This window comes from Aspergillus niger (assembly GCF_000002855.4).
Source record: "Aspergillus niger supercontig An02".
Lineage (NCBI taxonomy): Eukaryota > Fungi > Ascomycota > Eurotiomycetes > Eurotiales > Aspergillaceae > Aspergillus > Aspergillus niger.
Genome location: NT_166519.1, coordinates 2,682,368 through 2,696,919, shown reverse-complemented (window position 1 = coordinate 2,696,919; position 14,552 = coordinate 2,682,368). Strand labels below are relative to the sequence as shown.

General features: G+C 47.0%; 6 protein-coding genes across 6 annotated transcripts; 4 read left to right on the top strand and 2 right to left on the bottom strand.

Annotated features, from left to right (window-relative positions):
• Positions 1-1,663: 1,663 nt before the first annotated feature.
• Positions 1,664-2,902, top strand: An02g10900 (uncharacterized protein; the record flags this gene model as incomplete). The annotated part of the gene is made up of 5 exons (XM_059746601.1): positions 1,664-1,707; positions 1,769-2,237; positions 2,519-2,569; positions 2,640-2,654; positions 2,774-2,902. The coding sequence occupies 5 exons, from the start codon at positions 1,664-1,666 to the stop codon at positions 2,900-2,902; spliced, it is 708 nt and encodes a 235-aa protein (XP_059605681.1).
• Positions 2,903-4,073: 1,171 nt separating this feature from the next.
• On the bottom strand, positions 4,074-5,293 carry An02g10890 (uncharacterized protein; the record flags this gene model as incomplete). The annotated part of the gene is made up of 2 exons (XM_059746600.1): positions 4,074-4,265; positions 4,316-5,293. The coding sequence occupies 2 exons, from the start codon at positions 5,291-5,293 to the stop codon at positions 4,074-4,076; spliced, it is 1,170 nt and encodes a 389-aa protein (XP_059605680.1).
• Positions 5,294-6,539: 1,246 nt separating this feature from the next.
• On the top strand, positions 6,540-7,037 carry An02g10880 (hypothetical protein; the record flags this gene model as incomplete). Its single annotated transcript, XM_059746599.1, has 3 exons — positions 6,540-6,595; positions 6,653-6,927; positions 6,979-7,037. 3 exons carry the CDS (start codon positions 6,540-6,542, stop codon positions 7,035-7,037), a joined length of 390 nt encoding a protein of 129 aa, XP_059605679.1.
• Positions 7,038-7,959: 922 nt separating this feature from the next.
• On the top strand, positions 7,960-9,881 carry An02g10870 (uncharacterized protein; the record flags this gene model as incomplete). The annotated part of the gene is made up of 8 exons (XM_059746598.1): positions 7,960-8,004; positions 8,093-8,198; positions 8,342-8,613; positions 8,679-9,055; positions 9,113-9,272; positions 9,373-9,567; positions 9,697-9,761; positions 9,854-9,881. The coding sequence occupies 8 exons, from the start codon at positions 7,960-7,962 to the stop codon at positions 9,879-9,881; spliced, it is 1,248 nt and encodes a 415-aa protein (XP_059605678.1).
• A 106-nt stretch (positions 9,882-9,987) lies between these two features.
• On the bottom strand, positions 9,988-11,248 carry An02g10860 (uncharacterized protein; the record flags this gene model as incomplete). The annotated part of the gene is made up of 5 exons (XM_059746597.1): positions 9,988-10,074; positions 10,304-10,345; positions 10,573-10,594; positions 10,725-10,954; positions 11,000-11,248. The coding sequence occupies 5 exons, from the start codon at positions 11,246-11,248 to the stop codon at positions 9,988-9,990; spliced, it is 630 nt and encodes a 209-aa protein (XP_059605677.1).
• A 1,018-nt stretch (positions 11,249-12,266) lies between these two features.
• An02g10850 (uncharacterized protein) lies at positions 12,267-14,477 on the top strand (the record flags this gene model as incomplete). Its single annotated transcript, XM_059746596.1, is given in 9 exon segments — positions 12,267-12,275; positions 12,336-12,442; positions 12,562-12,770; positions 12,922-12,928; positions 12,989-13,848; positions 13,887-14,011; positions 14,087-14,145; positions 14,202-14,298; positions 14,350-14,477. Coding segments are annotated over 9 exon segments (1,601 nt in total), but the record flags the coding sequence as incomplete, so codon positions are not given.
• Positions 14,478-14,552: the final 75 nt, after the last annotated feature.

Below are 14,552 nucleotides of genomic sequence, written 5' to 3'. Positions count from 1 at the left end.
TGGTATGTAGCTACTTTGGTGAATTCCCGTCTTATAGACTGTAAAAGGCACCAACAGGAAGAACAGATGCAAGCGTGTAAACAGTAATTTATATTGATACTGTGACTCATGCAAGCACCTACTAGTACCTCTAATGGGCTGAATATATACTAATTATGGGGATCTCTCGCACCTGGTCATATCTAAGTTCTCCTTGGCTTGATCCCCATCACGATTAGTCTCGATAGCTCTGAGATCTGAACATAGTACGCAGGCACTCTAGCCATCTGTCACACTCGCCCTTCCGTTACCTCCCCTGCACGCCACGAAGTGTATGATATTTACGGACACTATTAACCGTCTTTCAATATAGGTTTGGGCAGGTAAAATGTGAGGGGAGAAATACCCCGCTTGCTGCTAATGTCACCGGCTGAATCCCGAATATGTCTATCAGCACATCACCGCCAATCAGCCCAAGCTCAGAAACATTTCACTCCGCGGGCCAGCATCATGCGTTGGCAATTTTCTTTTCAACGTCCTCACATACAAGTGACTGGGTAGTTAATAATAGTATGCCCCGCACAATTCAGCCAACAACGATAGGCATCGGAGCAACCCCAGTATGTTATATTCCCATGCCCGTCAAAAGCATCCGACTTGCTGGACGACGCGATGGTTTATCCGCGCGAGTGCCCCGTTGACATATATTTTTACTTGGCTTCATCCCAAGTATTCCATTATCTTAACAGCATCCATGATACTACATCCGATACACCATCTAACCCGCAAGACAAATACCAATTTGTGGAATGTATGAGCTCACCACAGGGGGATCTGTGCCGATATGTAGGCCGCTCATTCTGGGCTCTTGCATCGGATGAAGTGAGAGATGGCGATGTGCTGCTGTAGACGCAACAGCGGCAACTACTTACTGTGTCAGGAAGACCACGGCCGCAACTCAGGGGAGTGGGCTGGCATGATGGAAAGTATGTCTTCGTAGAAAGTGTGCGATGTGCCACTGCAATCTTCCCTACCCAGAATAAAGCTCCTTGCCTCTTTTTTCACATCCCTACACTGCTAGATACCTATGAGGTTGGGACGAAAATTCTCCCTATGTCTTCAAGAGCCGGCCAATGTAGCGTTTCAAACTCTGCGATGCCTACAAGCCTCTCAAGCTTGCTATGCGCATGATATTTTGCAGTCACCAATCAGAGCTCTTGATAAGCTCAGCCGCAATCTTTACTTTAACATTCGAAAATTAGCATTTTGATTCGTAAGAAAACTGGCATGCATCGAGTCTTTCAGCCAAGAAGCATTGCGTGATGCGTTTCTTCTGCGGGATTTACACATTGGACGCTGAATTGGAACACTATTATCCATCCGCCTAGTGCTTACTTCCGTCTTATAACCAGTCTCTAACGACTGTCAGCAGCTGCATGTGAATATATTTCAGAATTATGATTTCATACCCACTAGTCAAGTCTGTTTTGAACACTAGCTGCTTACAGGCTGTTTACTTCCATCCTTGGTTCCCGCCCCTATTCAGATTACTATTATACTTGTCTCCTCATTAGTATGCCACATATAACTAACAGACCAAATGCCAGCATGTCCTCATGATACCTCTTTCGCACACCTTTCTATTATCAAGCTAGTAAGCCGAGCACAAGGACACTTCACCATCATGACCTCGACTGGACTCCTTTCCGATTCTTCCATCCAAAAAGGGTACGTACACACTTTTTCATTCGCTCCATCCCATGCAATATTTCTAATCAAGACGTCACAGCTTCAATGGAGCAATCATAACTCAGGAGCGGTACATCCCACCCTACGTCTTCGCCTTCGAAATCACCTTCCACCTCGACAAGTGGCCTTCATTCCTTAAGAATATCAAGCCCCCAAAACATTTTCATCCACATCAGGAAGAGTATATAGAAGTCCTGGAAGGAGAGCTGTGCGTGGATGTTGGGAATCAACAGTACACACTGACCTCCCAGAGTGGGCGATTCTGCATTCGTCCATGGGTGAATCATCGGTTGTATCCGCCTCCGTTTCCTCCACAGCAACAGTCACTCCTTGAGAGTAGCCATGACGACGAGACGATCGGAGGTGGTGGGATAATACGATTTATGTTATCCGGGCAAGATACTCCCGAAACATTCAAGCTTGATATGCTCTTTTTCATGAACTGGTACGGATATCAGGAGGAAACTGTAGTTGTGGGGAAGAGCGTCGATATTCTGCAGGTTATGTCGGTGAGTGTGTTCCCTCAGATGTGCCCTTTTATTGAGGTTGTGCTATCCTTTGGCTAACTGTGTCGATTCTTTCTATACTGGCAGATGTTCGATGCTGGGGGCTCCTATCTATCTCTACCGGAGTGGGTGCCCTTCGGATCTGTTATAGCCGTGGGGATGGGGATTACCCTCGGCCGTTGGCTGGGAGGTTTACTTGGGTATCAGCCTTACCATCGCAAATGGACCCGGGACAGTGATTGGCATCTGGCGTGCGATCGGATGAATAAATCTCTATTCCAAAGGCGGTTTGCTACGAAGGAGAAGAAGAGGGATTGAATATGATGTGTGACAATGTATGTACTATATACTTTACTTATTCAAGGAGCAAATTCATCACTTGATATCATACTTTTATCGTGATAGATGTACCTTAAAAAGGTGTGTTTTGTTTCATTGCATTTGTAATTAGTCATTTCAAAGAGTCACGTAATTCAGAGATATTGCACCTACACCGATTCTTTGGGGAGTAACATGGGATTAGTTATAACTAGGCTCAGCAAAGACATTCTACCCAGCCAAGAGAGCCCGAGGCTATCGCCTTAACGACTTTCCGGCATCGAGTCTCCCTTATTTGGCTGAAGCATACTTCAACTTCTCTCAGACTTTCTAATCGTGCCAAGTGTTAGTCTACTCGACCTGACGAATAAGAACCCAGAAGAATACCCTACACACGATCCTCCCGCTCCACATGTCTAATCACTCCAAAGCAAGACCCTATCCTCACTAGAACAAGGTCCAGTGGGGGAGTGGAGAAACCGCAAGATACGGGTTAATCTCATCGACCCCATTCGTCTGATCGACTAGACCTCCCCACTGATTTGCGACATCACTGCTAGGGAGCATATTCAACAATGAATTTAGACTAAGAAAGGTCGGAAAAGGTCCTCCGGCAGCACACAACCCTTAAACGGCCCCCACCCGAACCCTTTTCTTCATTGGCATCTGCGGCTTTGACACCGGATATACCGGAAGAAGACACGGCAATGGGCAAGATGACATGCGGTGGCTTTATGGTGGCACGTGAACTTCCAGCTGATTATTACGATGCTGGATCTACGGCTAAAGATGATGAGCCACGAGATAAAATCTAGATAGCTAATGAAACAAGCGCACAGGTAAATTGGCGCTCCAGGGATTACTGGAACCAGACAAAGGGGGAATAGAAAGTGCGACACCAATTCAAGAGGTAGGTACACCTTGAGCATTCCACCAACGTGATTTTACAAAGTGGGTTTTCCATCTTGGCGTGGAGGATGATTCAGGCAGCTATTGCTGTCAAGCCAAGATAGAGGTGCCGCAAGGCTGAGCAAATCTGGAACTTTTTCATGGCATGCCGAGGCACATGTATGATTGGGGTCAAGTCTAGTCTGAGGGGCTCCGAATAAGCAGCACATAACGCAACACTCACAAGATCCCCGTGCATCCTTTCGCTAGCGCTCGGATGGACGTCCCAGAACAGCTAACGGCGCAAAGACCCCTCATCATAATGCACCAGAAAGTGAGGGAGTATGATCTGTGGGTCTTTTCTATCTCAGTGGCTGGCTAAAGCAGAGAAACGATGACCGCTGCAGCCCAGCTGGTGGCAGAAGCCGTCACACGACACATGGACCGTAAGAGCGTTGCCTCATTACGAACGATTATGGTAAGATACATGGAAAGACTGGGGCTTCAAAGCTCGACATAGTATTACAAAGGAAGCCTGATCTTCAGATGCCATCTCTGCCTATTCCTATGTTGTATCGTTGAACGTTACAAAACAGGAACCAAGACCACCCACAACTTATACCATTGTACCCATTATCTAACTGTACTAGAGTCATTCAAGTGTACAGACGAAATGATGCCTGCTCTTGGCGGCCCGCACCGAACATGCATCGGACCCTGAGCGGGATTTACATCAACATTACAGGAAGCTAAAATCTGACCTGTATGGAATATTCCACCAGCAGCCCGACCATGATAGTCCCTCCAGTCCACCAGAAGCCGTTGCTAAACCACCACCAACAGCTCCGACTATCCTGCAGATCTACACACCACACCATCAGACCGAGAGACAAACTGGCCCCGCCCACGGTAAATAGGTGATACGATGTCCCCAGCCCACTCGCTCGGCCAGCTTCCACCAGAAGGCCGGTCATAAGCAGCAGGACGGGCCACAACACCGCTTTGGTACGATCTTGCAACAGCACTGCTAAACTCTTGATACCAACTTTCAGATCGGCTTGGAGGTCCTGATGTGCGTAAATGGTGTCATAGATGAGGACCCACAAAGCAGTTCCCGTTACGAGGAAGATGGCCGAAGCGTCGACAGTGACACCGGCTGCGTCCGGGAAGTAAGCTAAGGGCTGCACTCCCATAGCCAGCTCCCCCATGACCACACCCCATGCGAGGCAAAACCCGAGTACGAGCTGTGGGAACCGAGTATGCCGCTTAGCGAACGGGTAGTAGGTCGTACTGATGATGTTAGGTAAGGCGTATAAACCGGAAGTCCATAGTCCTAACGGCATGCATGCGAGAAAGATGACAGAACTTAGCACCTGTGTGGCGCCGAAGAGAATGGCTGCTTTAGGTGTGATGGAACCACGAGGAATGGGTCTTTTGCGGGTCCGTTCCACTTGGGCGTCCAAGGGTGCGTCGATCAAATCATTCCATGTGTGAGCTGCGTTGGAGAAGAAGAAGCAACCCCCAAAAATTGTAATGCTGGTTCGCAGGACGTACCCCGCTGGTGCCTGGGTTTCTATTGCCGCATGCAGGATGCCAAAAGCATGCGGGAAGAAAATGAGCAGAAGAGCGGCTGGAGGCCAAAGGCGAACCAGCTGTAGATATGGCAACCAAGCGGACGGGAATACTTGTAGGACGCCAGACTTGTCATTGCCTCCGTACTGAGCCTCCACCGTAGGTGGTGTCATCGGTGACATAGACTTTGACTGATCCTTAGCTGTTTGCTTTTTGCCTTGGGTCTTTCGGTGCATCCCAAGCGGACTTGACTGTCGTAAAGGTGTAGAAGATTCCGACATGATTGGTAGAACCTTAGAGAACTTGAAGTGTGCGAGAGTCCTTCGAAGTGATGTTCGTCTGACGTGTAGTAATAACCGAAATGAATAGGCTTCCTGTATCGAGCGAGAGGCAAACTATATACACCTGATATAGTGGAGATATCGTGACTGATTGTATTCCAGTTCGAAGAGTCCAACAGGCAGGCGCCGCATGCCAGCTTATATAGCTTTAGTGCTCTCTCGATGGACGCTTATGCTGAAGTAAAGACTCGCCTTACCTACGCTGGCTCTTGTAGTCCTACACTACCGGTAAGCCTTCCTCGCGTAATGCTTGAAAAGCATGTGAAGTATCAATTTTCGCCCTTCCCTCGTCGCACCGAAGTAGATACTGTGTGGATCCACTATGAACCGACAAAGCCTATACTGTGAAGCTGACATTTGTCGCACCTTACATTGTACTCAGCCCCATCCCTGTTCCACCGTATTCCTGCACTTCTGTTCCAAGTGGAATTGTACTCAGCCAAGAAATATTAGCCCACAGTGTGAACCCGTGTATGCATTTGAGTGGCATGTCTCTGTCCTTGGATCTTACTGCATTGACGGGGATAGCGGGTTGCGTTAAAGACGTTGAAGCTGGGGGCCTAATCGTTGAGTGTGAATCGCATTGACCCTGTGTTCGTTTGGTACTTTTGCTAATTCTTACCTGCTCATGGGCTAGCTTGGATTCGCAGGTTATAATGCGTGAAATTCATATTTTATGGTCATCTCTTGAATGTTTGATTTTCATCACCGGTAGCCTGTCAAGAGACTCGTCTTTGTCTTGCCTATCTATGCAGTTATATCATGAAACCTGCTACTATATATATTTCCAGTAGTATCTAGTCGCATTGTGTGAAACGACAGGGGAAGGCGGCGTGTGTGGATAAGCAAGTAGGTAAGTTAGTGTGAACTCGTTCTTTTCCATAGAGAGTGTGTGAGAGACCCGGTTGATGAAGTGCCCTTTTTCCCCACGGCAGAAATGAGATTTTCTCTGGCTTCTATATATCAACGGGCTGAAGATGGGACGTTGAGCGTCAGGCTTCATCTTTATAGATTACCGTTGCTCTCGTCAAGTCCGAGAGCGGAGGAAGATCGCCTTTGTATTTGTATGGGAGGAGCTTGGTGTCTTGGGAAATTCGCTGAATTCTGCTGTATGTATTCCTACCCATGCTTGACTTAGGCTTTATTGGGGGCTTAGTACGAATAGGAGTCCTAGCAGTGCTTCTAGATGATGGAACAAGCGCCCATACAGGCGCAAAGCCCATCACTCCTAAACAGGAAAAGGTAAGACTGAGGCTGGTTCGATGATCATTCCATTTGATAATCAGGGAGATACTGTAGAATTGTTCAAAAATCAAATCCCCATGATGCCACGATACTGCAACGAGTACACGCCATCGGGCAAACCAGAATCTGTAAACCCTTGTCCGCCAATTCCTCATCCAGAAGACCCTACGGAGAGCTGGGCCTTTCTTTCTCATTATACCACACCCAAAATTCCATTGGAAGTGCTGCAGAGTCAGGCTCTTGGGAGGGATTAGCAAATCTCCTCCGGCTTGCTAACCGTACGAATGGAAGCGGTGGTGACATCTCATTCCAGATTCTGTCTCATGAAGGTAAGTGACTAATACAGGCAAGTTGGAAGGTTATAAGGCTATAAGTTAAAGGTTGGCTACCATTTCTCGAGGTTGTTATTGCTCGAAAGTGGGGGGAATATCATCTATGATTGCCTTTTGAGGAAAGAGGAAGGTGGGGGTCGATGGACAAGACACATCTTGAGAAAGGCTCGTCCAATAATTATAGATGATATGAGATGGAAAATGCCACTTCGTTAACGATTCAGAAGTATTTAACAGTTATGGAGTACTTTCACGTCAGAGTCGGAGCCTGTCCAGAAGAGTGGTAACATCCACGGCGTAAGATACTGTAACAATGTCAACATCACTATACAGCCTCCCAGCCTCCATATTTTATTCGGCTTGCCCACAACAATGCAGCAACCCAGCTTCGCATTAGCTTACAGACCGTTAAGTGGCCCTACTACCCAACAAGGTGACTTACGCGAACTATTTCACACCACTTTCCATGGTAGTTACACTAATTCTTTATGACTTTGCTTCGTTCCACCAGTAGAAGACCAACGTTCTCCCCTCCCAAACGATTACTTCCCTGAACTAACCGCCAAACTATTATCGTCCCAACCTCCAGAAATTTCGAAGCCCTAAGAAGTATGTCGCGGCCATGCTACAATGCGCAGTACTCAACCCCGCTCAATTTAAACACAGCAGTCCATTTGTTCTACCGAGACGAGTTCAGCGTATCAACGGTGCCTACTCCTGGCCCACATATTCCAAATTCGCAAAAAGACTTGTCACAACGAGCCGTGCTACTCCTTTTGTGAAGACACCCGGCAGGGAATGCTGCAGGCCCTCAAGGATTATCGCAATGGTTCAAGTGTGATGAAGTCCTCGCTAGGCGCAGCGCTTGCTACGATGCACTCTCCATGACTACGGACGAATTAGCCGGTCGACAAAAAGATTTCCTTGAACTGTGCCATTCTCCTTTGCGACGATCGCGCTGAAGCAACACCACAGCGGGCTTCTTATCACTTCCCATGTCGGATGTCCCTATCGTGCGTTTCTGGAGCGATGAGAATCACGAACATTTTCATGTGGACTCCTCGGGTGGAGTTGGTGCAAGATGCGGGGTGTGCGTCTGGGTGGAGGTCAATCAGCTCGTCCCATAAACAGCAACGGCACCTCTCGCCTTAATTGATCCTAGCACCATGTCTCGGGCAGATCACGGCCTAGCTGCATAGCTAAACTACGTCGCAATTTTAGCTGGCTTTTCTCTATCCAATCTCCCGAGCCGGTATCTGCCTGCAGCTGTCTTGGGGAAAGATTTAAGACGAAAGATGCGTGACGACCCAGCCCAATTTTGAGTAATATTCCTCACCCTTGACTTTCACTTTCATCCTGATTGACTATTCATGATCTACTATTGTTTATTGCACAATGGCATCTCAAGCAGTAACCGGTCTTTCTGAGCATTCTTTTCATCTCAATGTTACCTTCGTCTCGGTGACCGGGTTTATGACCTTACTATCGACATGCTTGGTGGCTCTGCGTTTCATCTCACGCTCTCTTACGCTCTCCATTAAGTTGGATGACTGGTTCTGCCTTCTTGCTCTAATCTTTTCCTATGGGCTCCTATGCACCACCGCTCTTGTCACAACGGTGGGGCATGCGGGCATCCACATCACGCAGTACAAGGACCCCCTTGTGCTAGAAAGATACTTCCAGGTACGCACGTAACGCATGGTAGAGGAATGTACCATCAGCTAAGATCCAGTAATTCTTTGGTCCAGATCACATTGGCCGATATGGTAATCTACAACGTCAGTGTTGGGTTAACCAAAATCTCGATTTTGCTGTTCTATCGACGAATTTTCTTCATCAACAAGACTTTCCTATTTTGCAACTGGGTGGTCACCGGCCTCTCCGCAGGGGCCTGTATAGCTGCAGTCTCTGGGCTCATCTTCTCCTCCGACCCTGTAGATGCACAGTGGAAATTCTGGGAGCCCAGCACGACAATCCATAACAAGAGCTTCTGGATTGCTATGGGTGCAGTCAACATCCTTCTTGATGTAACTATTCTGATACTGCCACAACCGGTGGTCTGGCGGTTGAAGCAGACACGCCGGTGTCGCATTATGCTTTCGCTGGTCTTCAGTTTGGGTGGCTTGTGAGTTGGTCGATCAATTCACCTATTCCACAAGACTAATAATAGCTCCTCCCTCAGCGTCTGCGTGACCAGTATTGTACGGCTGGTGTATATGGCCACGATTGATGTAACCGATCTAACATGTACGTGCTCCCCCTCGTTCTTTGGAAGACCATCCACACTAACCACACCTCTTTTCCGTCAAGACACCTTCACCGTCCCCGGCATCTGGACCACGGTTGAAACAAACATGAGCATCATTTGTGCCTGTCTCCCGATGATTCCAAGCTTGTTCAAGCACATCCGTGAATCTCGATCGACTAAGGGGGCGAGCACAGGCTGGTGTGGCATTACACGCCTCCGCCCCTTTCACAGTTGGAAGTCCGGCTTTGGTATTCTTGGCTCAGTTCGATACCACGCAGTCGGCTCAAGACAGGAACTCTACAATGACGTCGAAGCGGCAAGCCCCAAGAGGGCTAGCAATTATTGGGGTGATGTGGCCCAAGTTCATGCCTACACGAAACTGTGGGGGAGTTAGGATCCTGCAAACCAACTTTTTCCCATTATTGGATTCATGATGCCCACGGATGTACGGCATATGCTTGGGGAAGACAGATAGGAGCCAGTTGGGGAAGGAATTATGCTGATACTTTTTGCATAAGATGGCGAAGAGGACAAAGAAAGGTCCAACATTCCAAATGCCGTATGGCCAGCCTATTGCTTTCGCGTAAGTTGGATTACTCCATAGACTCACTAGTCTCTTTCAGGTCAGCAAAGAGCATTCTCGTATGACATTCATCTACTCCGTACACGGTACAGGTTAATTCAGTTAAGGATGCCTGTTTGACCTTGGAATTTTCCTAGCCTGCAAATTACTATATATGAAATGGAATCAACCGCAAATGCAAGCTGAATCACATCTCATCAATGTCACAAGTTCACAACCACTGCTATCACTCCAGTTGGGCCGCGCTACGGCTCCGGCTCCTGCCGAATCTTCCCGCGGCCCCCATACGCTCTGCCATCCCACGCTTAGTACTCTGTGTATTGTTTAGTATCATGATGTACGAACTATGCTAACATAGTCGTGAAATTGTATGATTCTTGAGCTCAATGCCATGAAAACTAGTACCTAATGTGTCTTTTCGCAGCAATTTCTTGGATCCTAGATGCAACCCGCTGCCCCCAGCCACACTAAATAGCCCCCACTCCGCCCCAGCAACCCATGGTCTAGCTATCAGGCCATTGAACCCAACAGCCTGCACACACCCGAAAAACTGGAGTTCGCTCTTTGAAGTTGAAGGCCAATAACTTTGAGCAATTCGCACAGCAAGTTCCTTTGACCAAGCCGGTCATGCAGACCCTCAGTCAGCTGGTACTAGCGATCGACACATAATGAGGCCTGTTTTGCTTCGATCACCAAGGTATGTGGCGGCGGATGTATGAAGTTGGACTCGATTACCCATTTACAGTAAATGTAGATGAAACCCCGCAAGTCTGCTAATGAATAATATCTTATGAAAGCTATTCTCACATACCAGAGCACAACGAATGGCAGGCCTGAAGACATGCAGACAAATGACTAGCAGCCTACTTCATCAGAACCACTTTAGGGTTCTGCGCAACTACTCCAATGGCCAGATATATATTGACCTACTCAAACCAATGTTGATCTGCGTCTTCCACATACACCTTTGGAGGTTCATTTCTTCCATCAATAAAGACAGAACCCCTATCAGGCTGATTGTGGCCGCCCTCTTCAAACACATATGAGATAACCTTAGGCTTCGCGATAACTCCCAACGTACTCGAAAGGACGGACTCAAAGATCGTGTTGTATTGCGAGAAGGGTGTATGGCTCGGAGAGAATCGGCAAACTATCGCCGCCCTTTTCTCGTCTGGGTCCAGAAAGAACCCTTTCTTTTTGTTTTAAAGGTTCAAGAAGTCGATCATTTTCCTCCAGACATGTGCTAGGCCAGAATTAGGTTCGTCCACGCTATAGGTGGGCAGAGGAACGTTAGCTAAAATGGCACCTTTGGTAGAAACGAGTACAACAGCAGAACCGCCATTCAAGCCCCTTGTGCCAATTGTTCTTATTGGCTGTCCACTCGTGAACGAGACAAAATCGACTGCGCCAACGGGCACTTCCATTGCCTCGTTGGATTGCAATGCATCCTCGAAGAGGGATGCGTTGGAAATGGTGGGAAAGGGCATTCTGAGGGAATTGCTGGCCTGGATCGAAAGCACGACTGACTATAAGACAGAGCAACTCAAGTCTGGTTTATCGAAGAGTTTAGAAAGACGCGCGCGCAGCTTCGCAGGTCCCTTCCTTCACCAGCGTATTTACATTTAATTTACCTTCCATTCTAGAAGCAACTATATATATGCAAACTTCAACCTGGGTGGGCTTTTCGGACTCAGTCTAAGATTAGCAGGGACTATACATAGATATACCCAAAAGCAGGTGGAAGAAGCCGTTGCACATTACATCTACCTTCGTGATTTGTGCAGAAATGAAGAAACTAAACGTGAAACAAATATCTTCTTTTAATTTCACGGATGTGATGCGCCTGAGTTAGCCAAACGAGACCAAGATTATTAAAGAAGTACTTATTCATACTTGGTTGAAGGTATACAATATTTACGTTACGGAATAAATATCTCAGCCCCGGCTGGTTTGCTCTCAGGAATTTGTACAATATCCCGAAGGCATACTTGCACCGCTGTCTATTCTGGTTCTTGTATCATACAATCTATAGGAACTTTCCTTGCCATGACTGGGATCTTTTTGATCCCTTTAGCAGGTAGTGATATAGTCAAATATTTTCGTCAGGAATTAACAAGGGATATAGCCTTTCTGTCTCTATATATAAGTTACCGTTTCCAGCATGTGTACAACAGAATGCGGGAGCTCCCAGGTCCAAAGCAAATGTTTGGAAGCTGAATCACCCTGAGAAATCTGCCTGTTTCGTCTATGCTTCACTTCCGATTTGATCCATGTAGAAGTTTATTTAGGAAATAACCGTTGATATGTAAATGACCATCTCAATGACGTGACCATTCTGCTAAACCAAGGGACATTGGTGAAGATTGAACAGATCACCATTTTCCCACGATCAAGAAATCATTCATTACTTAAATTCTAATCTGATTAAGGCTAGGATATGCATCGGCTACTCATATTCAGGATTGACGGACGTAAGATTGGAACAAAGTTATCCATATGAATGACATGGAACACGTAGGTTGTTGTCGGGGAATAAGGGATAGATTCCGCTGCATAACTCAAAGATCATTATAGTGGTCTCAACAAACACTCAGGATGGGAGTTGAGATACTCTACTTCTATAATGTACCCCAACAACGATTAGAAGATTATTCCGCAGAGGCTACAAGCTTGAAAATTGCGTAAGTCGGGTTTTAGCGAACTTGATCTGCTTCATATCCCGGTCAATCGTAGCTTACACAGTCGATGAAATTTCCAATGTCTTCAAGGTTGACTTTGAGCACACTTACACGATATGAAGAACTTCTGGTAATCCAAGTGGTGGCTATATCTTAACTGAAGGTGCTCCTATGCTGGCGGGAACATGCGGGCTGCGGGGAGAGCTTGAGGCGGGGAAAGGAATGAGAGCCGGGGAACGGCAAGGTTCATTCATTTCTCTTCTTTCAATCTTGTGTCTCTTCCTACATCCACCCCCACAAAGTTGCTGCTTGTACAGGCTCCAACATATAAGTCAACCTGAGCATATGGTCTTTTGTCTTCTGGAGAGGTCGTTATCACTGGTCGCAACAGATGACTGGACCAAGAAAGGGAGGAAAGCGGCGCAGAACATGTATGTTCCAGGCTGCTGTGTTCATCTGAACGAACAAAGCTAATCAACTAGCAGGATGGTAATATACCACTGATCTTCAGTTATATTGTAAGATATGGACTGAATAGACATGTCACAGCACTCGTTGCAGATCCAGCCATACAAAATGTGATGAAAACGTCCTCGCTGCGGGCGCTGTCAGAGACTCGAGCTTGAGTGCCAGCCATCTGACTTCATTATCCCCTCGAACTGGAACTCCTCATCCTCTCGGGCACAAACTATAGACCAGGGAGCTCCTTTCCCGGCCTCCACCTGGGACGTATTCAATAATACTTCTACATCATTGGGCAATGCACTCACACCCATCCAACCCATCCCCTCTACTAAATCACCATCACCTCCAACTCTCGATGCAGAAAAGGTAGCACTACTCCAAGAATACCAAAACGGAGTAGGAACATGGGTAAGTCTATTCGACAGCCCTCGCCATCTCACGCACACCATTGTCAAACGTGCCCTTGGATCCCCACTACTTCTAAACGCGATATGCGCCCTCACCGCCAGACAAATGAGCATAGCGGGTAGAGGCGACATGTGGAAAACCACCGCCGTTCATTACTACGGAGAGAGCCTCCATCATTTGATTCATACGTTGAATGGCCCATCATATGGTTCTGATGATACCCTCGCTGCAACGGTTCTACTGAGTAGCTACGAGCTGTTTACATCTCCAGGTCTAGATCATCATCGCCATGTATCGGGTGCTGTGACTCTGATCAGGACTAATCCACATAATGCTAGCTCTGGAGGCTTGAAGGCTGCAGCTTTCTGGGTGTATGCGCGGCAGGATGTTGCCATGGCCTTGGTACATGAGTGTCCTACTATGCTTTTGCCGGATGAGTGGGGGGTGGAGTGGACTGATCAAGAGATGGATGAGGATTATTTAGAAAATAAGATTATTTGGATTGTGGCTAAGGTTATAGCGCATACGTTTGGGGGGTTAGTGGTGTTACCGAGCACTCGCTGCACCGTGATAGATTGCGATTGGTTGAAGAGTTAGAGACCTGGAGGGGGTCGTTGCCTACATCATTTGCTGGTATACCTTTTGGTGATTCTTCTGAAGAAGAATTTATCAAGCTGTTATTTGCAATTCCGTCGACAGGTGAGTTTATATTCATGGTATTACCGATTCAGTTAAGTAATTATCTAGCGGCCGTGATGTGCATGTATCACTTAGCACATCTGCTATTACTCACGGAAGGACGCAATTCATCCCTTGCGGGTGAGATTTCACAGGTAATCATCGCAAATACCTTGTGTATAACTCTCTGGCGAATACTGACACAGAATAGGATGAAGTGGATAAACATGCACGATCTGTGGCAAGTATAGCTTCATTATCTATATCGGATGCTTCACTTGTGCAAGCAGCGCAGCCATTATATTACTGTGAGTCAGAACTTATCACCCATAGATGGAGACTAATAGTTACGATAGCAGCAAAACACATATCCACTATTGCTGAGAAGTTTCGAATGTGGACACTATTAGACGGCATTGAAAACCGGCTCGGATTCCATACCGGTCATCGCATCAAGCAGCTGCAACAACAATTTAAGTTGATTTGAGCTAAACCTCCACCAAATAAACTTGTTCCTTAAAACCAGTGCGATCTCAGATATAAGCGCAATTATAAGATATCA